The sequence below is a fragment of the Oryctolagus cuniculus genome, chromosome 11 (genome assembly GCF_051225735.1).
Source record: "Oryctolagus cuniculus isolate XC-2025 breed Fujian yellow rabbit chromosome 11, ASM5122573v1, whole genome shotgun sequence".
NCBI classification, from domain to species: Eukaryota; Metazoa; Chordata; class Mammalia; order Lagomorpha; family Leporidae; genus Oryctolagus; species Oryctolagus cuniculus.
This window is the reverse complement of record NC_142877.1, coordinates 87,847,896-87,874,700: the sequence shown is the minus strand read 5'-3', so window position 1 is coordinate 87,874,700 and position 26,805 is coordinate 87,847,896. Positions and strand designations below refer to the sequence as shown.

General features: G+C 37.6%; 3 protein-coding genes across 15 annotated transcripts in view; 1 reads left to right on the top strand and 2 right to left on the bottom strand.

Moving 5' to 3' along the window:
• LRRIQ1 (leucine rich repeats and IQ motif containing 1) overlaps positions 1 to 4,340 on the bottom strand; it is a 240,047-nt gene extending 235,707 nt beyond the window's left edge. For 7 of the 8 annotated variants that reach the window (XM_008256858.5, XM_051845711.3, XM_089307544.1 and 4 more), the window contains exons 1-2: positions 4,219 to 4,340; positions 2,012 to 2,150 (exon numbers count right to left, since the gene is read on the bottom strand). In XM_008256858.5, the coding sequence (XP_008255080.2) occupies positions 2,012 to 2,149 (138 nt within the window). In that variant the 5' untranslated portion in view covers position 2,150; positions 4,219 to 4,340. Of the gene's footprint in view, positions 1 to 2,011; positions 2,151 to 4,214 lie in introns of all 8 variants that reach the window. The other variant, XM_089307543.1, reaches the window with a different exon arrangement.
• The window catches only part of TSPAN19 (tetraspanin 19), a 49,036-nt gene continuing 26,514 nt past the window's right edge, over positions 4,284 to 26,805 (top strand). For 4 of the 6 annotated variants that reach the window (XR_016216226.1, XR_016216225.1, XR_016216224.1 and 1 more), the window contains exons 1-8: positions 4,284 to 4,419; positions 11,631 to 11,723; positions 11,812 to 11,884; positions 13,485 to 13,609; positions 17,284 to 17,358; positions 23,125 to 23,235; positions 25,169 to 25,312; positions 26,278 to 26,361. Coding sequence is in view for 3 of the 6 variants with exons in the window: in XM_051845715.3 (XP_051701675.1) it covers positions 11,658 to 11,723; positions 11,812 to 11,884; positions 13,485 to 13,609; positions 17,284 to 17,358; positions 23,125 to 23,235; positions 25,169 to 25,312; positions 26,278 to 26,361 (678 nt within the window). In the remaining 3 variants the exon portion in view is untranslated. The remainder of the gene's footprint in view (positions 4,420 to 11,630; positions 11,724 to 11,811; positions 11,885 to 13,484; positions 13,610 to 17,283; positions 17,359 to 23,124; positions 23,236 to 25,168; positions 25,313 to 26,277; positions 26,362 to 26,805) is intronic. The other 2 variants (XM_089307547.1, XM_089307548.1) reach the window with 2 other exon arrangements.
• Positions 5,498 to 6,152, bottom strand: LOC100353915 (large ribosomal subunit protein uL22-like). The gene has a single exon (XM_051845717.2). It carries the CDS (start codon positions 6,084 to 6,086, stop codon positions 5,532 to 5,534), a length of 555 nt encoding a protein of 184 aa, XP_051701677.1. The 5' UTR covers positions 6,087 to 6,152; the 3' UTR covers positions 5,498 to 5,531.

Below are 26,805 nucleotides of genomic sequence, written 5' to 3'. Positions count from 1 at the left end.
AAAATAACCAGTTAGAAAATATACAAAGACATATTCATATTAGCAAACATCTGAAAATTTTAGGAATAATTTGAGCAGTAAGCTTGAATTTTCATAGCTATTTTATATATAATTAGTATATATATCCTATATACATATATAGTATTAGTAAACTTCACTGAGGGACCTAAAGTAATATGTTAATGAATAAATATAGATGTTTCTGATACATAACATTACATGTGTTTATTATCTTTCAAATTTTCTTTCATCCATACTAGGTTTCCATATATTAAATTTAAGATTTTTAGCAAGATTTTTACTCTCTGTGCTAATGGGATTCATTGCATAGAATTAAGAATAATCAACACAGAGATAAAATGTTACCTTTCCATTAGCACTGTAGAGAAATAAGCAAAACTCTCTGCCATAGTTACCCCCAATAATGTAGTATATTGAAAATATTGACAAAATATCATCTCTAATCTTCTGTGCTTCTTTCTATATTGAGATTTTTACTTTTTATTTAATTAAGAGGATGTTTAAGACACCTGGATTGTTGCTTTGTACTATGATATACAATCTCTAATTTCTAACATTTAAGCCCTTAGTTAATAATTTGGTAATAATATATAAATGAATTCCAGATTAATTCTACAAATAATTGTGAGGTATCTTAGTTAAATCAGAAGAGCTTCAAAATTTTCTTATTTTTCTATAAATATACACATATAAAGATAAAATGTAGTAATGCCAGAATTTTGGATTTCATACTCAAATGAAGAATTCCAGCACACTTTACCTCACTTTAATTAACTTTGGATTAAAAGATATAATAATGTAAAATACAGGTTTAGAAATCATAATAAAATGCAATTGCTTTTTGAAAACTTACAAAACCGGTATATTGGAAAAGTTTAGTTAGGGATATTTTGAAAAAGTAAAACAGTAAAGGGAATTTGACCCATTTAATATTTAAAAATGTAAATTACAATATAGTAAAATTAATAGACTGATGGAAAAGACCAAATTGAATTGGATAAATTAGAAAGGGTTCTTCAAAATGTTTATGAAAGAAAGAAATTAAAAGCCAATTTTGGTCTAAAATATTTTGAAATTTGCATGTTTTTAATAGTATGCATTTCCTTGAACTTTTTGAAGATTCTATATATTGAAAATCAATTAAAAATGAGTAGATTATTCAAAAAGGGACACTGAGAATATAAATTAAATATGTGAAGGAAATTTCAAATTAGAGCTACACTTCATAATATTTCTGAAAATCAATTCTTACTGGATTAAAAATTTTGGTATAAGAGAACAAAGCCATACCTTTTTATTTTAAAGATTTATTTATTTATTTGAAAGTCAGAACTACACACAGCGAGAGGAGAGGCAGAGAGAAAGAGAGAGGTCTTCCATCCGATGGTTCATTCCCCAGTTGGCCTCAGTGGCCGGAGCTGCGCCGATCCGAAGCCAGGAGGCAGGAGCTTCTTCTGGGTCTCCCACATGGGTGCAGGGGCCAAAGGACTTGGACCATCTTCTACTGTATCCCAGGAGCATCCGGGACTAGAACCGGCACCCAAAAGGGACGCCAGCGCTTAGGGCCAGGGCATTAACCTGCTGTGCTACAGTGCCGGCCCCAAAGCCCTAACTTTTAAGCACATAAATCTTAGAGAAATCACAAAAATTTAAAGATAACCTGTTTCCAAAAGTATTTTTATAGGTCTAAATAATTTCACACATGATTAAGTAAAAAAAAGATACAAATATCATTAATATATGATATCTATAATGCAATATAGATAACAATCCCAATTTTATAAAAAATGTACATCTGCATGTTAGTACAGGTGATTTTCTACCTTTAATATGCTTTTCATAATCAAATCCACCAATACACATTATTTATTAACAGTGACCATGCTTTTAAAAAATGAGCAAATTCACTAATCATCTTTAGAAAAGTATTATTTCTGCTAAAAGCTCTCCTCCTATTAAAAAACTCAAAATTGCAACAATTATCACTTACTGTATCACTGTCATCACTCTCGGTGTCCGACTTTGGATCACTCTCAACCTCATCTTCTTCTAAGGAGGAAATGCTGATTTTATCCAGCTCAGCTTCTATTTCTTCTTGGAGTTTTGCCTCATCATCGTCTTCCATCATTCTTCACAAAAGATCCATTTAGGGGAAAAAAAATCAATAAAAACTGCAGGTATTTTAATTTGTCAGAGCAATTCTTATGTTCTAATGTTAACATAATTTTAATTAAACAAACTTTCCTCACATCATATTATACTGTACTATGTATCAAAGATACAAAGATCCCTCCATTCATTCATTTTTTTAATAGTTGACAATAAAGTGATCAAAGCTAACACTACTCTGTTATTTCTTTAAGGGAGAAATTGAATGTGCCTTCTTCTAAAATTAAGAAACTTGATTATCCTCATGGGGATAATTAGCATTAAAACACCTTTAAGCAGCATGCAGCAATGCTGACAAATTTCCATCAATCTCCAGGGATTCATGCTAAGTGAAAAAAAAAAAAAAGATAATACAGTATATGATTTTATAATTTGATAAATGGAACACGGATTGGTGGTTAAGGAGTTGAGTGTAGTTGTTGTGGGAGGTAAAGAGTTACAGCTATAAGGTATAATGGGAGGTATCTTTCTGGAGTTAGAACTGTTCAGCAATTGTGGTAGTAGATGAATAAACATATTAAGGTGATACAAACTATACAGAACATAGTTTACATACAAATGAGTACAAGAAAAACCAAGGAAATATGGGTAAGATTAGAATGTATCAATGTCAATATTCTGTAATTATACTAGACTTTACAAAATATTACCATTGGCAGATATTGGACTAAGTGTGCAAATGATATTTCTGTATTATTTCTTTAAACTGCCCTTTAATCTATAATCACCTTCATAAAAATTGAGTTAATGATATCCTAAATTTCCAATAAGAAAACTGTTACATAAATTATCATGGATCCATAGAATGCTGTGTGAGCCCTTTTAAATATGGGTGCATTTACTATACTCTTGTGGGAAGGAAGCCAACAAAGACTAATTCAAAAACAAGTGGCAGAAAAGCATGAGAAGTAACATCTTTTTTAGGTAAACACACGTACACATCCTCTTGTTTTCTGGCATAGAAAGGAAGAAACAGGAATTTTTAAATTTCCCTCATTACCTTTACGTCGAGTTGTTTTTATGTTTACCGTGAATACATACTACTGGGTAATTTTTAAAGCTTACCTAAAAATACGTTTACTCACCAGATGCCCTCTGCAATGCAAACAAAACGAAAACCCATACAGAACCAGTACAAAGTGCTATAACTGAACCGAAAGGGCGATTCCAAAGCTTTGTTAAAGGTTACGGATGGAAATTTTCTTTCGCTGGGCTTATAAAATACAGGAAGACACAAAACGCTTTGTAGAGGCAGAGACAGGAGAGTAGGGTGAAAGTGAGAACCATTTCCTTTCGAGGCCCTTTGTGCTGGCTCTTCAGGTGAGCCCTGCTCAGTTATGTATTTGAGCACGGATGCAACAGGTAAAAGTCAGTTTAGCAGCTTATTTAACCCAATGCACGCAAAATGCTATCTCGACATATGATGAGCATAAAAGTTAATAGTTTACATTCTTGTTTTGCATACTAATTCCTCGAAAGATAGTACAGATCCCGCACGTCTCCATTCTGACTAGCTGCATTCCAAGCCCTCAACTGCCACCTTCAGCTACTGATTCGGCACAGGACAAGTGCAGCCCTCTTGGGTTCCACTGCCAACGGACCACAAGTGAATTACTTCAGGGTGACAACGAATCCCTTGGAATCAGCGAAAGCTAACACCACACGAGGCAGCCCTAGAACGCCGCCTCACTTCAGCCCCCATAAACGACAAGGCGGGAAATCTTCATAAGGTAACCGGAAATTATGTGTGGGATGGGGAACTAGGGAGGACAGTAGGGAGGCAGACGCGAAAAGAATTAGGACTAGGTGAGTATCGGGGCGGGCTGGAGGGAGTTCCTAGGAATCCTCAGGACTTTCAAGTGCAGGAGAGCTGCGAAAATCCCTGCGCCTCGTGGAACTGCGCGTTCCCTTTTTTTCTGGACGCGCGGCCCTGACCGTGAGGGACCTGCCTCCGTCTGCGCTGCCAAAGCACTGCCTCGCCGCCCCCCCCGACACGAATGTCAGCCTCGACGGGCCCGGCTCACCCACCAGCGGCGAAACGCCTGTGCTCGCTCGGAAGACGGAGCCCTGAGCTTCCAAACAAAGCGTAACCACGGCAACAGCCAATCCCAAGGAAGCCAGGCCGAGTTTAACGTACAGGTACCCTAGAAGGACAAACAATCTCGATTCTGAATTGGAACGCGCGCTGCGTTTCAGGAGCTGACTGAGGAGTTTACACTTGTTTTCCAGGTAGATTTTTAATATTTAAATAATCTTGGAAAATATCTGATGAAGAGATGACATTTTGTTATAACCCCCTAATGCAGGCATATTGATCTTTAAGATGTTTCTGGACTATATTTATACTTGCATCTAGTAAATATAGAGTTTCCCACGAACAAATTGTTCATTACCCAAAACCTTAATACTGAATAGCGATGGGACTTAGAAGTATGGAAGAGAAGTCAGTAGTTTTTTATTTTTGTCTTGCAAGATAATAGGGGAAAAATCAACTGTCAATCCATCCCCATCAAGTCCTCTGAAGGGGCGTGTGTGGTGAGCAATTTAAAAACATCTTTTCTGAAATTCTTTTAAAATGATACCTGCTATTTCAATCTAAACTCTGAAGATTTAAGTATTGCCACACTATTTAATTTTAGCCCCAAAACATATTTAAGTTCCTTTTATGGAGTAAATATATACTGTGTAAAATGTGAAATTTTTTTTGTTAATAACGCATTTCTAATCTTAATTTTTAAATGTTTGCATACAGAGCATTAAATTCTAAGAGGAAGTGGTTACGCATCATTTGAAATATATTTGCCTTCAATAAGCTTAAAGCAAACATTTCATTGAGTCTCTGAAAGAAACTACACTTCCTGGTAACAGCATAAATCTGAACTTCCCTTAAAAATCATCAAATCAATTCCAAAAGCTAATTTAAGTAATTTTAGAAATCAACATAGTTTAAAAACAATTTTAAATTGCTCTTTCTCTTAAAGTTTAGCTTGTCAAACAAAGTGATAATAATGAGGAAAAATTATTAAAATCCCTTCTGAAGATAAATTATTTCATGGTGATGCATCTATTATATTTTTGCCTTGGAAAGAAATTAACAACTCTATAAACTGATCATAATTTAACTAGAATATTATTAACCAAAAAGGAATAAAATGCACCAATAATTAAAAAGTTATAAATTATAATTGAATTTACCTTGAAACTGTGGCTTATCAACTATGTAGTGTTCAGTAGAAATCCATTTATTTGCAACATTTATAGAAACTACATTCTCAGATTGTGTATGTTAGTTTGCCTTTGAGTTTTTTTTTCTTTTAATTCGTATTTATTTTATACTGAGTTTATTCCCGAGCCATAAGTTTTTGCTTCTTTAGTTTCTTCTGGGATATCTTTTTCTTCTGGGCCACCTCCTCTTCTGGCTTAGGAACAGTCTGTTCCTTCTCAGTGAGGATCATCTCGATGTGGCACGGGGAGCTCATGTACGGGTCGATCCGGCCGTGGGCTCTGTAGGTCCGGCGGCGCATCTTGGGGGCCTTGTTCACCTGGATGTGCTCAATGACCAGAGAATCTTCATCCAAACCCTTCAGCTCAGCATTACTCTCTGCATTTTTAAGCATGTGCAGCAGAAACTCGGCACTTTTTTTGGGCCAACGACCCTGTGTCCAACCCCACTGCTTGGCCTGGGCACATCTACCAACTCCACCATTGTACCGACGGAATGGCACACACTGCTTCTTTAATGTGACGTCTTTCAGGTATTTGGTGGCTTTTCGGATATGCATACCCTTGATGGCCTGGGCAGTTTCTCGAGTGTTCTTAAAGTGAACGCGAAGATTCGAGCCTCTTGATTTGCATGATTTTGTGGGGTTTTCTGGGTCCAGTGAGTAGCGAACCATTTTCGCAGGTCACCTAAGGCCGCTTACAGGAAGAGGTTGCCTTTGACTTTTTAATCTGCATAGCTTTTTATTTTCTTGAGAATAAACACTTACTTCATTTAGATTTTGAAGATCACTCAGGTCTGGTTGACTTTTGGCCTAGCACAACATAGAAAGCACATGATGTCTATTTATTGAGAGAACAAAAAACTGTGTGAGAACTCTGCTTCTGTTATCCAACAAGAAAGAATGTCTTCCTAATGTTAATAGAGTGGTGACATAACTTCAGTTTAATAGCATCTTTCAACAGCTGTTTTGCTCTTCGGGTGGTAATGATATAATTTAAATATCTGTTATTATAGTGCTAAAAATAGCTGCAGAGAAGATATTTCTTTGTTTAATTTAGTTTTAATTCTCAAGCGCATATCCTTTGTACAATCCTAATATTTCTATAATAAGAATCATAGATAACAATCAAACAGGCTAGGTTAAGTGCTTTATAATTTAATTTAATTTTCACGAAATCCCTTTGAGATGCCCACTGTTAAAAGCTGGATTTACAGATAATGATACTGGAGTTTGGCAAGCTTATTGAGACAGTGATTTTGAGTTCTAGATTTGGGGCCGGTATTGTGGAGTAGCAAATGAAGCCACCGCCTGTGTTGCCTGCATCCCATATGGGTGCCAGTTGGAGACCTGGCTGCTTCACTTCCAATTCAGCTCCCTGCTAATGCACCTGAGAAAGCAGCTCAGGATGTCCCAGTCCTTGGTTCCCTGAACCCACATGGGAGATCCAGAAGACACTCCAGGCTCCTGGCTTCTCCTGGGCCCAGCCCCAGCAGTTGTAGCTACTGGGGAGTGAACCAGCAGATGGAAGATCTCATCTCTCTCTCTCTCTGCCTCCGCCACTTTAACAGAGTACACATGATCCATAATGCACTTTATTTGGTCTACTTTCCCAGCCTTATTTTTTTGTCTTTTACCACTTTGAGACATGCCTACTCACACCTCACTGTAAAGTTTGTGAACTTAGAGTTCCACCTGTCTTGCATATCCCCAATTTCATTCAATTTTGGTCCTAAGAAGGATGGATATTCTAAATTAGTCTTCAAGGGCCATGTATAATTCCTCTTCTCTCTGAAACTTCTCTGTTTTGTATTTTCCCTGTACACCACGCCAATTTATAGTTCAGAGTTGACCACAAGTTTTTTTTTTTTTTTTTTTAATTTTATTTGAGGTATTCAGGTTTCATGTCTTTCATATTTACAGATTTAGGAACATAGTGATATTTCCCACTCTACTCTCCCTCTTGCCCAAGCTACAATCCTTCTTCCTCCTACCTCTCCTATTCCGGTCTTAATTTTTACAAAGATCTATTTTTCAGTTTACTTTATACTCATAAGGTTAACCCTACCCTAAGTAAAGAGTTCGACAAATAGTATGAAGAAGAAAGCACTGGTCCTCAACAGTAGAGACAATGGCTGTAGACAATCATTGAATCTCAGAATGTCCATTTCACTCCGTTACATTTTAGATACTCTGTTAGTTACCACAGATCCACGGAAACATATGATAGCTGTCTTTTGGGGACTGGCTTGAACACAGGTTTTAATATTTGATTTGTTCACTTGCCCCAATTTGTTCATTTTTGTGCTGCCATCTGCTGGCACTAAGAAGAAATACTAAAACAATACTACAAGCAATTGAAGTTTAGTGAAATATAAAGCCTACAAATAAGTGAATTATGAACTACTTAAACTATTAAAACTGTAAACTATTAAAAGTATCTCTGTCTTTGGACCATTTATTAACTAATAAGAAATTAAACAAGAGAAATACCACCCCAAGGCTTTATTTCATGAAGTTTAGAACAAATTCTTCATTTATAGCAAAGAAACTGTAGATCTTTCACACCACAAATACACAAATAAGAACTACACTAACTTACTGTGTACCTTTGTGTGGCACATCATTCTTTTCACTGACGTTGTTTCCAACACATGGGGCTTGTGACTGAAAAACCCAACACATGATCATCTCTTCTTACCAATCTGTGTAAACATAGTCATGGGTTTCTGTGGCTCATTGCTTGGACACCCAGTGTGTTGTGTTCTAACTCTTTGGCTTGCATTGTTACTTTGCAATTACTGCAAATATCCTTCTCAGCAAGGTGACTGCCTTGCACAATACTGAGTTTTTACCCTTTTCAGTCTCTGTAACATGTCACCCTATTCTAGAAATTTCCTCCTCCACTGGTTTCCGTGAAACCATGCTTTGTCTTTTCATTTTGTAAAGTCATATTAAAATTTCAAATTCTTTTAACATAAACATTTGTTTATTTATTTGTTTGAAATGCTGAGAGGGAGAGGGAGAAAGAGATTTTTCACTTGCTGGTTCACTCCCCAAATGGCTGCAACTGCCAAGGTTGGGCCAGGCCAAAGCCTGGAGCTAGGAACTCCATCAAGGTCTCCCAGTGGACAGCAGGGGCCCAAGCACTTGGGCTATCCCCTCTGCTTGCCGAGGCACATTAGCAAGGAGCTGGATCAGAAAAAGTGTATCTAGGACTCAAACCTGCACTCCAATATGGGATGCTGGCTTCATAAGCAGCAGCAGCTTAACCTACTGCACCAAAATGCTGCTTCCTTGCCCTGCCCTGAAATTCTTTTAATTTATTTATTTATTTTTTTTTTTTTTTGACAGGCAGAGTGGACAGTGAGACAGAAAGGTCTTCCTTTGCCATTGGTTCACCCCCCAAGGGGCCGCTGCAGCCTGCACACTGCGCTGATCCAAAGCCAGGAGCCAGGTGCTTCTCCTGGTCTCCCATGTGGTGCAGGGCCCAAGGACTTGGGCCATCCTCCACTGCACTCCCAGGCCACAGCAGAGAGCTGGACAGGAAGAGGAGCAACCCGGACAGAATCTGGTGCCCCGACCGGGACTAGAACCCGGTGTACCAGAGCCACAGGCGGAGGATTAGCCTATTGAGCCATGGCGCTGGCCTGAAATTCTTAATTCTATTGTTCTCTACCATAAAACCTCTGATCGTTTATATCTATAATTCAGTCCATTCTCTCTTTCACTCCCATTGCATTGAGTCTCTATGAATGATGAGTTTGCATAGCCTATGCTATTGATCTATCTGCACTTAATTTCCAGTGATTATAGAATAAAGCCATTACAGATATCTCTGCCAGTTCAAACTCAATTATCACATTAAGTTTATGAATTTTTCTTATAAACTACTTCTTTGCCAAAATTTATATTTCTAGTAACTACCATTATTCTTTTATTTTTGCATCCTAAAAAGATTTTTCTGATCACCCTTGAGTCTTCCTTTCCTCTAGTAAAGCATGTTGAAATAGTATCCAAGTCTTATTTTTCTCCTTATCTTTTTGTATTTGCCCTTGTAATTGTGGAGCATGTATTTGGCCCTGCAGCTGAGTATTACCATGTGACCCAGACTATGCACATGGAATATGAAATGTTCACTTCCCTTTCTTAGAAGATAATTGACTGAGTTTACTTATCCTTCCTGCTTATTACAAAGGATGATACCTAAAGCAAACTTGGGAGCTATATGTTGAACCAGTCTGAGCTAGGCCCAGGTTTCTAAGATGTTTTCATAGAAGAGAACCAAATACCCATCTTGAATTGAGAGAGACATGAACTTCCGTTTGTTTCTACATTTGGGACTTTTGATAAAGCATTTCAATTTGATACCATCTAACATGCTAATTATTAGCACATCAACACTCAAGTCCATGTCTTCACACTTCACACCAATGATACTGAAGGGATTTCTGGTTTGTTAAGTCACTTTTCTCTTTCTCATTTTAAGACAGAGGTTGGCTGGCGCCATGGCTGAATAGGCTAATCCTCCGCCTGCGGCACCGGCACCCCAGGTTCTAGTCCAGGTTGGGGTGCCGGATTCGGTACCTGTTGCTCCTCTTCTAGTCCAGCTCTCTGCTGTGGCCTGGGAGTGCAGTGGAGGATGGCCCAAGTGCTTGGGTCCTGCACCCCATGGGAGACCAGGAGAAGCACCTGGCTCCTGCCTTCGGATCAGCGCAGTGTGCTGGCCACAATGTGCCTGCTGTAGCAGCCACTTGGAGGGTGAACCAACGGAAAAAGGAAAACCTTCCTCTCTGTCTCTCTCTCTCTCTCACTGTCCACTCTGCCTGTCAAACAAACAAACAAACAAAAAAGACAGAGGTTAAGATTTGGGGCCCAAATTCTTGTTCAATCTGTAGGTAATGCTCACAACTTTCCCAGATACTGTCATAAGTAGAGTTAAAGCCAAAACTATGGATCTACAACATCTTGATAGACAAACTGAAATCAAAATCTGGTAGGCTTTCCAGTTGAATGTCCCATCAAAACATTACAGGGATTAGAAAAATGTGGGAATAAAACTATAGGTTAGAAACTGGGGAAGCCGAATAACAGAAGGCAGGTTCAAAGCAAAGGAAGAATTCAAAGCACAGACATGCTCATGAAGCTATAAAGAAGAACCAGAGGGCCTCACAATAGGGAGGGGAGTTGACAGACACTAACACAAGCATCTTTGATTTCCCTACTTTCCAGTGCATGCTTCAGTTCAATGCATTGGTTTCTTCCTAACTAGCTTCACATTAGTTTCCTTATATCTGCTTTTGTTATGTCAGTTATACATAGTTAACATTAGTTAAAACCCCATAAACCATAGTACTTTTTAAATTGTGGTGCTAGCTAGAGTTGAAACAATGAAAAAAAAAAGAGAAAACTCAGAAACATACCAAAGGAAATTTAAGACCTTCACATAAAATTATAAATCACCAAAATCAATGGGATAAGTGTTGGTTTCTCCACAAGTGTTTTATGAAAACTGATTATCAGAAAAATATTTTTTAATGAAAACAAACTTATACAGTTCCTTTCCTAACTGTACAGCAAACTAAATTATAGATTAACTAATTTAATCCATCCATCCATTCATTGATTCAACAAATATCAATTGAGTACATACTGTGTGCTATACTTGAGAGTTATATTGGTATAATATAAGACCTTTTACCTCAATTTAATATGGGAAAAAGAAAAGTATGTGAAAAAATAGAGAGGCAAAAATTTGTACTTAAAGAAAGGCCTCCAAGCCTTTCTCAATGAAACAATGTCTCAATGAAGAACTGGAATTATTCTAAGAAATGGAATTTCCAGACCCGAAAAAGAGCTTAAGCAGAGGTTGAGGAGAATTTCTAGCAAGAAGATGAAACAAAATAAAATCTCTTACTTTACTGGAAGGTGCAGAAAGGTTGATTATTAACATGTTATATAAATGCCTTCTCCATCTCAACTGCTTAACCAAAAAAAAAAAAAAAAAAAACAAAAAAAAACAAAGAAATAAAAAAAAAGACAAATACAAGTACAATTTCATGATATCTTTAACACATCCCTATATTTGGGGCTGGATGGATGCTATACTGCCAACTGATGGGAAAAGAGAAATGCACATGTAAAGGACATGATTAAGCATGGTTATTGAAAGTTACTGTAGTGCTGATGTTTTACTAAAAGTTCTGGTTATCTTTTCAGGACCATCAATATCCAGGGAGAAAAAGAATGTTAAGAAAAAACAAAATATTAATTTTTAAGTATTTTCTTAATCTTATTAATGGAGCTTTCTTGGTAAGAATCTTAATCATTTAGTGCAAGAAAAATAATGGTTTTTTTGGGCAATTAGTTAAAAGTGATTGTCGATTGTCTTTTTTTTTAGGTTCTTGGACTTTTATTTGTAGGATTTGGTACATGGCTTTTATTAGATAGAAATAATTTTTTGACAGCTTTGGGTATGTATTATTTTTTCTCTCAATGAAATAAATAAGGCATCCCTTTAGATAACTGCATGCATTGTCTATTCAGCAGGTGGCAGTGTTTCTCTAAAATTCATTAAGTATCAGCCAGTGTTCTTTCTGAAGGCCCTTGTCAACTGGTTTCAGAAACAATTTATTAAAAAATAGAACTTGAATCCAAGACCATAAAAGAGGAGGGGGAATTTATGAACTTGACTAAGCAAAAGGCATGAGAAAAGGGAAGACTGTGTATTTTTGTTAACTCTGGAATCTCAAAATTCTACAAAATAGATAATGGAGATCAACATAGTTTTGCCACCCACATAAAATAATTTCTTTTGAAATATACTTACCATATTCTGTCACCATCCCAGTGCCAAAAATAAAACATAATATTCCCTAAATAAAAAAATATAAATAATTGATTACCTTTAACTTTGTGGAAAAATCTTTAGCTATTTATATTAATGTTCTCTTACCACTTTGTTTTGTGTTGTGGTCACTGTAGACAGAAATTTAGAAACCATTAGACTAAGGGTTGTTTTCATGTACCTATCTTTGGCCGGATTGAATGAAGTTAGATTTCAGTTACCCAAAATCTTTGTGTGGCTATTGGATGCTGGGTACCTTATTGAACAACACAAATAGACAACAGACAGAGATCTTTCATCTGCGAGTTCACTCCCCAGATCCCCACAACAGCCATGTTTTGAGCCAGACCAAAGTCAGGAGGTAGAACCCAATCTGGATTTCCCACGTGATTGGTAGGGAACCACCTATTTGAGCCATCACCTGCTACCTTCCAGGGTACACATCAGCAAGAAGCTGGGATTGGGAGAAGAGTCTGGAGCTGAACTCATCCTGGTATGAAATGTAGCATCTAAAGCTGTGGCTTAATCCACTGCACCAAATGCCCACCTCAGCAGTTGGCTTTTAAGAGGCAGTACAATCTGGCTCCAGTGAACCACTGCCTTTACCATTCTCTTATCAATCCTAGGGCATACTTAATTTATGTATTTGTTCTTTTCTTTAAAATATATACATGTATTTTTCATTTTTATTATTTAAAGGAATTTATTAATACATTAAATTCTCAGGGTCACAGTAAATGCATGATAATTACTATAAACAATTTTGATCAATTCTCATATTAATATGATATTGATATTTACACTCCTATTATCTGTGCCACACCCCTAGGCATTAAACAGGTAATTTATTGACCATATGAATAGTTATTTGGGGTCATCAGCAGGTTCCTGGGACTTCATGTTATGAAAAACTATGTATGGATTTCAGCATTTTTTCATCAAAGCAAACATCTTTTAATTCAATTTTTCTGTACAGTTTTTGAAGTTCTCTTGTAGAGTAATAGTCTTGTTGGGGAAAAGATAAAATGTTGATTGAAATTGTCCTTATTAGTAATAAGCTGATGGTGTACAAAGGATCACCTAAATCATAGATATTAATTAACAAAATTGTTGATGAGTGAATAAATGAATGCATTAATATTCAAATTGTATATTAGGCATGCTGTATTTATTATTAAGTAGGAAATAAAATAACTGTATAATAAGTCATTTTGTGGTTTCCACAGACGAAAATAATCACTTCATAATACATATTTCTCAAATTTTGGTTGGAATGGGATCTGCTATTGTTCTTCTTTGTCTACTGGGTTATTTGGGAATTAATAAAGAAATCTTATGGCTCCTAATCCTGGTATGTATTTCACTTCAAAAACCTGAATATATGTCTTATATTGTTGCATCAAGTCACACAAACAAGCAATAATGATTTCTGCCACCATGATATTTAAAAGAATATATCCTTGGGAATAACCCAATAAACTTCCAGGTAAGGGTTTCTTGGTTAGTTTTCCAGGGATCAAATCAGTTCCTCCATACCTACACTCTAAGTAATTTAATTTTCAGTGTCACATCAATGGAAATCCATCTCCTAGGGTGAACTACAGTTTACCAAACTGAAGAATCTGAAGGCTAAAATCAGAATGGAGTGTGTAAAAGTCTCGAGCAAAGTAGCTTATCAAAGCAGAAAAAAGGAGAAGGAAGGAATGAGGGAGGGAAGAAGGTAGGATCTCTAGTCTACATTTCTCCCTGTCAGTGCCACATGGAAAGCTAACTTCTAATTGATACAACAAACAGTAGCATTTAACAGAGAAATTTTAAGTGCTGAATGGGACAGACCCTGACATCTGGCTAGCCCACTGTCTCTCATAAATTATATGAAAAGATAATTTATAATCGGTAACATTGACCTGTACAGAAGCCATGTACATACATGTAGCAGGTGTGAATCACAGCTTATATACTCAAAAGAAATTTATCCTTAAACTTTTTTGAATCAAATTAATTGTGCTTTCCAGCCACTCTCCTGTCAAAGAGGCAGAGAATACAGTTGCTGTCATTTTGTCCCTTACCAGAAAGAATTCAGAGATACTGTGCTATTACCTGACACTAAAAGTCTGGGTGGTCGCTCTGCATACTGGTTTTCAGGATACACCCTAAATCACGTGGTTCCTGATTCAAGTCTACTCATTCTGCTTTGTGAACGGCATAGGGTTGCAAAGAGGCTGCTGTGCATTCATATGATGCTGTGGGCATGCCAGTGAAAACCTTTGATGAAGGACTGGTATGAAGTCATTACCTTGGATCCTTCCCTGAGACAGAGCTCTCTGATTACACAGCAACCAAAGGAATCATGCCTAACATAGGAAGAGTTGCTATCACTTTTTACTCTTGCTCCTTATTATTATGCGAACATCACCGTGGCACGAACATTTTAGTCAAGGCTAGAAACCACACCATCATTTCCCTCTAGGTATTGTCCTCATCAGGGCAATGCCAGGAAGCCAAGGTGCACTGGGATCCCACAGACTTCCAGAATCAGCCTCAGAATCTTTTGAGTCTAAAAAGAGACTTCACTGTCTCTTTTCACTATCCTCCAAAGCCTACCTTCTCCACTTAAATTATAACATTCTCTCTTTCCAAGACATTTAGCAATTCTCTTTTTGGCCTCAAGATTTTGCCTGTGGAAACCAGACAGAAATGGCCTGCGGGCTGATCCTGAGTTTTCCCTTGCTACAAAATTCCATCAGGCAGAGGAAATGTAGAGCCTACTACTGGTATAGTGTTGGGGGTTCGTTCATAGCAGCAAAAAGGAGGAAACTAGTGTGAGCAAAACCTAAGCACCTCACAAGTGTTTGTCTCATGGGATTCAACTATTAATTGCATCTGAATGAGAAAGCCTGATAGACACCATCATAAGGGTTATGTGAATATGTCTCATTCTGGAACCAAGACAGCACCATCCCTTCTGAGCACCACATCGAGGGGGCACCACTATCTTTTGCTGTTAAGACCCTTTCTCCACTCGTCTGAAAATACCAATACTTGCTGATCAACACATTTTCCCTTTAACCATGCTATTCTCACAATCTAGTTTTTGTCAAGCCATACAGGCTTAAGAGCTATTCATTCATTTAAAGGTGATTTTCCATATACCTACTCTAACTCCAAGATACATAGTCATTTTTAGAATGGTTTTGTGCATTCGTTCCTGCTGGTATTAGTCTCATTATTGAAGGTTAAGTGAGATTTCTATGTGATTTCTATATTTCTAGATATAAAGACCATATTTTTCTATAAAAATAGAAAATGTCAAGTAGAAAAGTTCATTTGAATATTTAATAAAAATATTAAATGTTTAAAATATGCAAGATTACTAATATTAACAGTACATATTTGTCTAATATCTATCCATACTGCCAAGCTTTTAAAATTATGAATTCAAGATAGTATATAATAATGTATGCTGCTATGGTGAAGAAGACTGAAGCGACCATAAATTCAAAGAAATATAATGGTCTAATAAACGTGAAAATAATTATGTTTGGTTTTGCATAGCAATATTTAAATTTTCAAATAATTAGTCCAGGGGCTTGGGTTGTAGCATAGTGGGTCAAGCCCTCATTCATGATGCCAGAATCTCACATTAGAATTACAGTTCAGGCAAGCACCACGGCTCACTAGGCTAATCCTCCACCTGTGGCACCGGCACCCCGGGTTCTAGTCCCGGTTGGGGTGCTGGATTCTGTCCCGGTTGCCCCTCTTCCAGTCCAACTCTCTGCTGTGGCCCAGGAGTGCAGTGGAGGATGGCCCAAGTGCTTGGGCCCTGCACCTGCATGGGAGACCAGGAGGAAGCACCTGGCTCCTGGTTTCAGATCGGCGCAGCGCACCGGCCATAGCAGCCATTTGGGGGGTGAACCAACGGAAAAGGAAGACCTTTCTCTCTGTCTCTCTCTCTCACTGTCTAACTCTGCCTGTCAAAAAAATAAATAAATAAAAATGATAATAATAAAAAAAAAAAGAATTCCAGTTCAAATCCTGGCTGCTCCACTTCTAATCCAGCTTCATGCTAATAAGCCTGAGGAAGCAAAAGAAGATGGCCCAAGTATTTGGGTCCTTGTGCCCATGTGGGATTTAAGAGTCACAGGCTCCTGACTTCCCTCTCACCTCTGCCCGGCAGTTGAGGCCACTTGGGAAATGAACCAGTAGATGGGAGGGCCCTTTCTCTTTGTCTCTCCCTTTCTCTCTCTCTGTCACTCTTGACTTTCAAATAAATCAAGAAATAAATCTTAAAGATTTATGTAGATCCCAAATTAAATTTACTATTGCATTTGCTTTCATTATTCTTTCTGCTTTTTTGTTTTTTTTTTTCCTAAGTAGAAGTCCAGATATTGAAAGATCTTCTTTTTTTTAAAGATTTATTTTATTTATTTGAAAGACAGAGTTACAGAGAGAGGTAGAGACAGACAGAGAGGTCTTCCATCTGCTGGTTCACTCCCTATATGGCCGCAACAGCCAGAGCTGGGCCAATCCGAAGCCAGGAGCTAGGAGCATCCTCTTGGTCGTCCACGTGTGTGCAGGGGCCCAAGAACTTGGGCCATCTTCTACTGCTATCCCAGGCCACAGCAGAGAGCTGGATGGGAAGAGGAGCAGCCAGGACTAGAACCGACAACCATATGGGATGCCTGCGCTTCAGGCCAGGGCATTAACCCGCTGCGCCACAGTGCCGGCCCCTGAAAGCTCTTCTGTAATAGTTTTAGATATGATTTAAAAAGATGTCATTAGCAATTCCATTAGATCAGTCTGTTAGGTTCTTATGAAATATGATCACTTCTTCCTATCTTTTTCTTATCCACAGATTCATTGATTTTTTTCCTTTATCTTTCTATCTCAATAATTTAACTTATATTTGGGAAAGTAGGAAATTTCAGAGGTATTCATGTAAGGCACATTTTCTTATTAAATTGTATCTAAAATATATACTAGTAGAGTTATCACCTCTGTTTTTTTTTTTTTTTTCTATTTTAGTATGCAGTATTGTTGGTATTTGCCTTTGCTGTTCAGGCTATTGTGTCAGCACTCATCTTCACGAAGAAAGAGGAGGTATGAAAAATGAAGTCTTATCAGTGCATCCTGTTATTTGAAATTAAATATCGTGAACTTTATATTATTAAGAGCTTTGTGCTTTTAAGCCAAAGTTTAATGCCATTGGAAGGAAAAGTTATTTGAGGGAAGAACTAGAATTGTGTGTATGAAGGGGTAGCGTTCAGGTCAGAAGGATGGGTAAGAGGAGCTTTTCTTTTGTTTTGTTGCCCAAGCTTGAGAAAATAGTTATAAATAACAGCATAGCGGGAAAAGAAGCCACACTGCTTTGTAGGTACCCAAGTCCCTGTACCCCATCTTCCTTCACATGCAGCTAGCTTAGGTTGCCACTGTTGACCAATTGCTGTATGATATTATACCTTGTAAAGAAATACATCTAGACTTGTAAAAGTTTGAAATGTGGCAATTTTATTTAAATAAGCTGGACTAAATAATTCACATATTTTGCACAGATGATGCCATGAGCCATATAATTACATTAATTAGAGTAAGATTGATAGTTGTCAAATTAAGTTCAAAGAAACACATACTAAATTGCCAAGAAAAAAGCCTTTTGATGCTAAAACTTGACTACCACCGACTATGGTTGCTGTTAATTCATTATGAAATTTCAGTGTTGCCATTCAGTCAAGATGTCTGTATCATGGATGGTTATCTGATAGTGGGAAGAACATGGCCTTGAATCATATAGAGGTCAACAACCTACTTAGCCTTGAGCCTATGTCATCTGTAAAACATAATTAATATCTACCTCCATTATAATCATTTAGTGACAGCTTTTCAAGTTCCAATAATAAAATAGCTTCTCAAGAGTTATTGTCTCTTCCTTTAAGTTTGAAGCAGCCCCGGATTAATTTATAGGATTCATAAGCTTTCTCTGTATTTACTCTCTGATGTAATGGTCAAAACTTAACAAAATCTATCTTGTGTAACATCGTTGCCCTCAGCTCTACTTTCTGTCTTGTGGTTGGCATCTGTACTACATGTCTCATCACCCAGGGCCTGCTGTCACTAGCCTGTAATTTAAAGCTAAAATTTCAGGGCCAGCACCGTGGCTCACTTGGTTAATCCTCCGCCTGTGACGCCAACATCCCATATGGATGCTGGGTTCTAGTCCCGGTTGCTCCTCTTCCAGTCCAGCTCTCTGCTGTGGCCCAGGAAGGCAGTGGAGGATGGCCCAAGTGTTTGGGCCCTGCACCCACATGGGAGACCAGGAGGAAGTACCTGGCTCCTGGCTTTGGATTGGTGCAGCGCGCCGACTGTGGCAGCCATTTGGGGAGTGAACCAATGGAAGGAAGACCTTTCTCTCTGTCTCTCTCTCTCTCACTGTTTAACTCTGCCTGTCAAAATAAATAAGTAAATAAATAAAGCTAAAATTTCTTCTCTCCATATCTGAAATGTATGTGTTTGCACATATTTGTCCATGCATCTGTGTGTGGGATTTTGGGGACTGTACACAGAAGGTGGATCTTGGAAAGTTGTTTTGGTAGTAGAGTATCAGATCCCAAAACTTTTGAACCTTATGATAAAACCTGAATATAGTTCATAACTACACTGAATGCCTAAATATGTTTTATCTGAGTCACCCATCTGAGCTTCAATACTATTCAGATGTCCCTCTGTTACATATATTAAAAATAATAACTACTACCAATTAATAAATGCCAAGTGCTGGTGACTCTGATAAGCATTCTAATTACATTATGTTATTATTCTACCTAACAACCTCTAGAGACACGTGGTTAGTCTTACTTTATGGAGAAGGAAGCTGAGCCTTTGAGATAAGAAATAATTGCTAACATATTTCCTAGCCCAATGACAGAGTATGGACTTGAACACTTATTGGCTGACCCCAAATTTAACAGCTTTGTTTGTATCAATTTTTCTAAGCTTTTATGAGCCTCCAGCTCTTTTTTCCCATTTACAATGGCTAACTCAGTGTTGAAGATGTATTAGTGCTTCATAGGAGGCTTGGCATACTGAATATTTGTAGGGGGATTTTATTTACATAGCAATCACTTAGTTATACATGGAAATATTTGTGTGAGCTGGCATTGTAACTTAAGCCACCCCTTGCAGAGCCAGCATCCCATATGAGTCCTGGCTGCTCCACTTCTCCTCCAGCTCCCTGAAAACAGCCTGGAAAGGCAGCAGAAGATGGCTCAAGTGCTTGGGCCCTTGGACTCACATGGGAGACCTAGATGAAGCTCCTGGCTACTGGCTTTGTTGCAGTCATTGAGGGGAGAGGGGGGCGAACCAATGGATGGATTCAGTCTCTCTCCCTCTCTCTAACTCTGACTTTCAAATAAAAATAAATCTTAAACAAAAGAAAATACTTGTATACAAATCTGTCATTCAGATGGACTCTGAATCTCCCAGATAATGATTTAGAGTATAAATGAAGCCATAAGTTCCCTCCTCCCCTACCAGCAATATGAAATGGAAAAATCTTTCTGTTCCAAATAAAAGTTAACTTAGAAAATAAAACAGATATAAATTCTCCTTTATTCAAATTTTTCTGCAATATATTAAAATATAAATGTATGAGTAACTAAGAGTTAATGAGTATGCATTTTATAATCATTATAGTATTCCCACCAGCTATTTAGTTTCATTATTCAAAGATAATATAATACAATAGGAAATTATTTGACTACTATTTTTTTTTTTTGACAGGCAGAGTTAGACAGTGAGAGAAAGAGAGACAGAGAGAAAGGTCCTCCTTCTGTTGGTTCACCCCCCAAACGGCCGCTACAGCCGGTGTGCTGCGCCAATCCGAAGCCAGGAGCCAGGTGCTTCCTCCTGGTCTCCCATGTGGGTACAGGGCCCAAACACTTGGGCCATCCTCCACTGCCTTTCCGGGCCACAGCAGAGAGCTGGACTGGAAGAGGAGCAACTGGGACAGAATCTGGTGCCCTGACGGGGGCTAGAACCCGGGGTGCCGGCACTGCAGGTAGAGGATTAGCCTAGTGAGCTGCAGTGCCCACTGACTTCTATTTTTCATAAGGTTTTTTTTTTTATTATTTTAAAGACAGAATTAGAGAGCAAGAGGGAGAGAAATAGATCTTCCATCTGCTTGTTCATTCCCCAAATGGCTGCAATGGCTGGGGCTGGGCCAGGCCAAAGACAGGAGCTTCATTCAGGTCTCCCATGTGGGTACAGAGGCTCAAGGACTTGGGCCATCTTCCACTGCTTTCCCAGGTCGTAGCAGAGAGCTGCTGCTTCAGAAGTGGAGCAGTGAAGGGGCACCCAGGTGGGATGCTGGCGTCACTGGTATCTTAACACGTTTACACCACGTCAGTCCCTTGAATAATATTATATGAACCATATTAAAAGTGTCAGCTCATTATAAGGGAGAGCAAATAATTTAATTCTCTGAATGTTTGTCTTCTCACTCGGGTAATGGAAATCTATTCTCCCTATCCTTTTACATTGTTGAGAGCCAAATAAGGAATTGGTTATCAAAATTATATAAACATTTAAATGTTTAAGTTACTTTTCTCTATATTTTGAACAGAAATGTGTTTTCCCCAAACATTCAGACTCGATCACTTTTATGTAGTATCATAGTGAAGAGAAAGCAATATGCTTCTTTTCCAGTTGTGTAGTTCATGGCTAAGACCCCCCTATAATAAAAGACAGATTAACAAAAGAAAGGCATAACAAATTTGTTTAAACAGTTTTCATGATTCAAGAGATTCTGAAATGAAGACTTAAAGCCCCAGGAAAGACTGTATTTTTGGGAGCCATTGTACCTAGTATAATTGGTGGACAAAAGCATATGATAATGGTATAAAACTCAGAAACCTTAATGAGGCCTATTTGTTAACATTTTGGGGGGCTCTGTCTGGAAGGAGAGTCTTCTGATCCACTTTCAGGAGAGACAAATCAGAGAATTTGTTATGACCTGATCCAAGGGAGAAAAGTGGGGGCAGGACAGAGAGTGAACTCTTGCTTCTGCAGTTTTTTTAATTTCTTTTAACTTAAAAACCAATGTGCCAGCCATCACTGTGGCTCACTTGGCTAATCCTCCACCTGCGGCACCAGCACCCCAGGCTCTAGTCCTGGTAGGGGCGCCGGATTCTGTCTCGGCTGCTCTTCTTCCAGTCCAGCTCTCTGCTGTAGCCCAGGAAGGCAGTGGAGGATGGACCAAGTGCTTGGGTCCCTGCACCCGCATGGGAGACCAGGAGGAAGTACCTGGCTCCTGGCTTCGGATTGGCGCAGTGCCAGCCGTGGTGGCCTTTAGGGGAGTGAACCAACGGAAGGAAGACCTTTCTCTCTGTCTCTCTCTCTCACTGTCTGTAATTCTATCTATCAAATAAAAAAAAAAATCCAATGTGTCAAGATGTTGTGTTCTGAACTTTACCAATATTGTAAAAGGATAATTTTAATATAAAAAACCCATGATTCTTATAAAAATATGTCAATGATTTTAGCATTTTGATTAATTAAGGATGCAGTAAATTGTGAATATCATTTCAGGGGGATGGTGTTGTGGTATAGCAGGTAAAGCTACTACCTGCAATACCAGCATCTCACATATGTGCTGGTTCATGTCCTGGCTGCTCCACTTCTAATCTAGCTCCCTGCTAATGGCCCTGGAAAGCAGTAAAAGATGGCCCAAGTGTTTGCGTCCCTGTTATCCACATGAGAGAACTAGATGAAGCTCCTAACCCCTGCTCCTGGGTGAACCAGGCCTTTGCAGCCACCTGGGGAGTGAACCAACAGATGGGAGGATCTCTCTCTCTCTCTCTCTTTCTCTCTCTGTAAGTCTAACTTTCAAATAAATAAAACTTAAAAAGAAAAAAAAAAACAATTCAAAGGAAATTCCAAAGAGAGGACACTTCTTTTTTTTTTTTTTTTAAAGATTTATTTTATTTATTTGAAAGAGTTACAGAGAGAGGTAGAGACAGAGAGAGAGGTCTTCTATCTGCTGGTTCATTCCCTATATGGCCTCAACAGCTGGAGCTGCGCCGATCTGAAGCCAGGAGCCAGGAGCTTCTTCTTGGTCTCCCATGTGGGCACAGGGGCCCATCTTCTACTGCTTTCCCAGCCCATAGCAGAGAGCTGGATCAGAAGAGGAGCAGCCGGAACTAGAACCGGAACCCTGAAGCCGGCGCTTCAGGCCTGGGCTTAAACGCGCTGCTCCACAGCACTGGTCCCAAGACAACACTTCTATAGGCTATCACTTAATATATGCAAAACAGTCTTGGAGAAAGGAGGACTTAATTGCAAGTTCACCAAAAAAATCATTAGCATTGCTGTGATCAAGAATCATTTTATAACTTTAGTTACTCACAATTTATAAAATTATAAGAGAATGTAAGTTATAAACTACAAAATGCAGAGATACCCATAGAGTAAAATAGCCTTGAAATACGTTAGGAAAATTAGTTTCCATTGAAAGGGTACACTCCAGTCATTTTTGGTCCAAGTTTTTCACAATGCTTCCTGAGAGTATGAAGACAAATACGGAACCCTTAGTTTTTAGGAGCATGGAAAATTACTTCCTCCCCAATAATGAGACTAACATACAGTCTTCCTATAGACAAAGTTAACAAAGTCCGTCATTTTCTATAACAAAGTTCTATTACAAAGGTAAAGAACAAATGCTTTGACATTCACTGAGGTTGATATCAAAGTAATAAAGAAGAAAAAAAAACAACTAGGATTAAGCATGAATGAACTGACATTGAATACTCTCTTATGAGGTTCCATCAGAAAAAATCTTTATAAAATTTTTGCTGTTAATGCAATTTTCAACAGGTTTACCAACTATGGCATGATAAGATCGATTTGATCATTTCTGAATATGGATCCAAAGATAAGCCGGAAGACATACCAAAATGGATGATTCTAAATGCTTTGCAGAAAACAGTAAGATGCAACTAGTGTAAAACTAAAAATTAGAAGTAAAAGTGACCGCTGTGGGTTAGGGGAAGGATACACAATGGGGCAGTGAGAGGAGCAGAGGAATGAGAAGCTGATGTACTTCTTCCAAATGAACTGGGTGGGACAGTGTTGTCTCCACTTAGAAATCTCAGGATTTATCCTTTCCTTTGTAACTGCTGTCTCCTTCTCTGGGACAAATGATGTGCATGGTTAACTAGCTTCACCAAGGGAGGTAGTGTGCCCTGCTGCACCTGTTGAGAGGTAAAACTAAGCAGCAGTCCCTGCTAGCAGTAGAGTAGCACAGTGGTCAACGTCTGAGCCTGAAGCACAGAAATGCCATGCCATAGCCTTATCAACATATAATTCTGTACATTTCATATTCCATCTTAATAAAATGGGCATAGTAACCCCTACTTCTGGTTGGCAGAAATAAACCAAGTATTGTGTAGAGTGTATAGAAAGCTTTAGATATGAGACACAACGAACAACTAATACTTGTTAGTTAATGTTAGAATTTTATTTCACAGTTCAGATTTCTCTGGGCAGGTCAGTGGAAGGGTAAGAGAACTAGCATTGTCAGCCAAATGGTTTCCAGAAATAGCCTGGCATCCGGAACATAGTAAGCATTCAATAAAGAAAATGACAACCATTTATATAGTGTCAGACCTTTTTGTAAGTGGTTTTCATATATTAATTTATTTAATACTCTCAATTCAATGAGCTAGGAACTATTATCTTCATTTTATAGTTGAAGAACAAAGTGATTGAATAACTTAATGTGAATTATACAGCTCGTAAGTGACAGAGCCAAGTTTCAAACCCTCACAATCTGGAACCATCTTTGCTGTTACACTAGATGCTGCACATAAAAACAGTCATTATTTTTAGTATGGATAATAACAGAATTGAATTTTAAGAGAATTGCAAATGTTTTTACTCATTTTTCTCTGATGAATGTGGTCTGTACATTTATTGCATTTTCAGATTACATTATAGCTGTAGCAGAGGACTAAACCCTCTGTGATCATAAATTGATAAGCAAGAAAATTACCTTGTGTCTGATATCACTACTATCAATGAAACTTCAGCTATAACTCTCAGTCATGGATATAACTGAGATAGTGTATGTAGGTTTGGTTGGTTAAATTTTCAGTACCCTGACTCTGAAGCACTGTTTTTCTAGATTGTACAAAGACCATTGGTACACACCATAACATAGGCACTACTGATGGTATAGCTTCCAATAGCAAGTTCAGAAAATAATGAAATATTCACTTCACCTTCCCTTATTTCCTAGGTGACTAATATGTGAGCTGATTCATCCTCCAACTCAACTCAATTGGATTCCAGAATCAGCACTAGAAATGAGAGATTTCTTATAAGTTTTATTATTTCATAACTATTTTTATTATCTTTTATTTGGTTCTTTGTGACAATTTTATACACAATACAAAATTGAAAGTTAACATCATGTTAACCATAAGAAACTAAAAATAACTCTGAATCTCTTTTTATGTATACTAAACATATAGCAGAATGTTCTCAATAAATATAAAAAGAACTGCTGTACTTAGGAGCAAAATATGGCTCAGGTGAATCTCTGTTCTATATTCTGATCCTAAACATAGCTACATATGAGCATGCCAAATATATCTTCCATAAGATGAAATTCACATACAAAATCCAACCATAACCCATTTGTATATGTGGAGATCTTTAGCTTTGGTTGACAACAATATCAGCAATAAAATAAAGAATTAAACAAATGAATAACTATAGCCTTATTTATTTGAGTCCCCATATTTCAATAAGAGAGTAAGTTAATAATTTTCTACACAAAACTACTTCAACATATATGGAAATATATAATCAACTGGAATTTGCATATTTTATAGCGAAATTTAAACCTTTTTCCTAGTTGAAGTGTTGTGGCCAACAAAATTACACAGACTGGATAAAGAACAAGAATAAGGAAAATTCAGAGCAGGTGCCATGTTCTTGCACAAACTCTACATTGGGAAAATGGTTTTGTGATGAGCCACTGAATGCAACTTACCCAGAGGTAAAGATAAGAAAAGGCTTCTCTAAGTGTTTATAGTGTATTTTTGGTTTGTTTTGCAAGCTAATTTGCAATTATAATTTATAAATTATAATTTGAGCAAATTATACATTAAAACAGTATTCTATATGAGGACTGAATTCTAAGTCATTTCACTAAATTGATGACATATTTAGGTGAATTACAGTACTGTGTAATTTATAAAAAATTATTAATAAATTTTCTGTGAGTGTGATTTAAGTGCTCCAGATACTGTCAACTTTCATCCTCAACCTTTGTGCAAAAAAACTGTAGAAAGAGGAGGCAATTTTGACAAAAAATATGTGTGTAGAATTGGTAAGAGAACTACACTACTAGAAGCAAAAGTGTACATGGGATGGCTAAAACTGAAGGGAGAGGACCCTTGCTATGACAAGTGGTGTACAGGTAAGTTCAGGCAAAAACAAGAGGTAAATTTATCAGCAACAATATTTATTTATAAATATGGAATCTTGATAAACTAGGAATTTCCATCCCAAAAACTTCTAATTCTTTAGTTTATACTATGACGTTTAAGATGTATACTTTCAGTTACATGATTATTTCATCAATAAATAGAGCATTACAGTTTTTAAGAAACATCTACCACTTGGGCAATAATCATATATATATATATCACCACCTAAAATGATTTCATATATATATATGTATATATATAGCAATACTATGCAGAAAAGCAGTCCCCCTTCTGACATTTCATATATTTCTGAGTTAAATTATATATCAACATCTAAGCAACTTTAAAATTAGCAACTGATGTGGCCTGTGGTCTATCATATTAAACTCTATGAACTAAAAGTCTTCAGAATGACGTTGATTTGTTTAAACTTTGACAAATTCTTTTTCTCTATTTGTCTTTTCTTTGTAGTAGAATTTTGCATGTTACCATTTCTATTTCCAGGTTAATCTGAGTGGTGTCTTTTTCTTAGGGTTGTGACTCTAAAATCAGCACATGGTATGATGTTAACGCTTTAACTTTAAGTGGAATTAACCTTGGACTTTTGGCTTCAGAGGTAAGCTTCTGTTCATATGTTTAAAGATACAAAACATTAAGCAGAAACTATGCATAACAGACTCCAGAACAGCTAGGTGGAAACTTAATCAGACACATTAACACAGTAAGATCCAGGACCTTGAAACTCATCACGCCCAGGAGAAGCACAAGTCTAGGATGGGGCTAGCAATGATTCCTTAATCAACCAAGTGTATAGAGACTGTTACTAGGTGTTCATCCTGGAAGTAATGATTTAATTGTTTTGATATTATCTATATCTATCTATCTATCTATCTATCTGTCTATCTATCTATTATCTAGTCTGTCATCTATCATCTGATCTATTTTTCTGTCGTTTTGCTACATAAACCCAAGCAGTTTATGTATCTTAGCAGTAGGAACAGTCTCAGCAGGAAGAGTACTACAAAAACCGTGCAAGAATTTTAAAAAACCTTTTGCACCA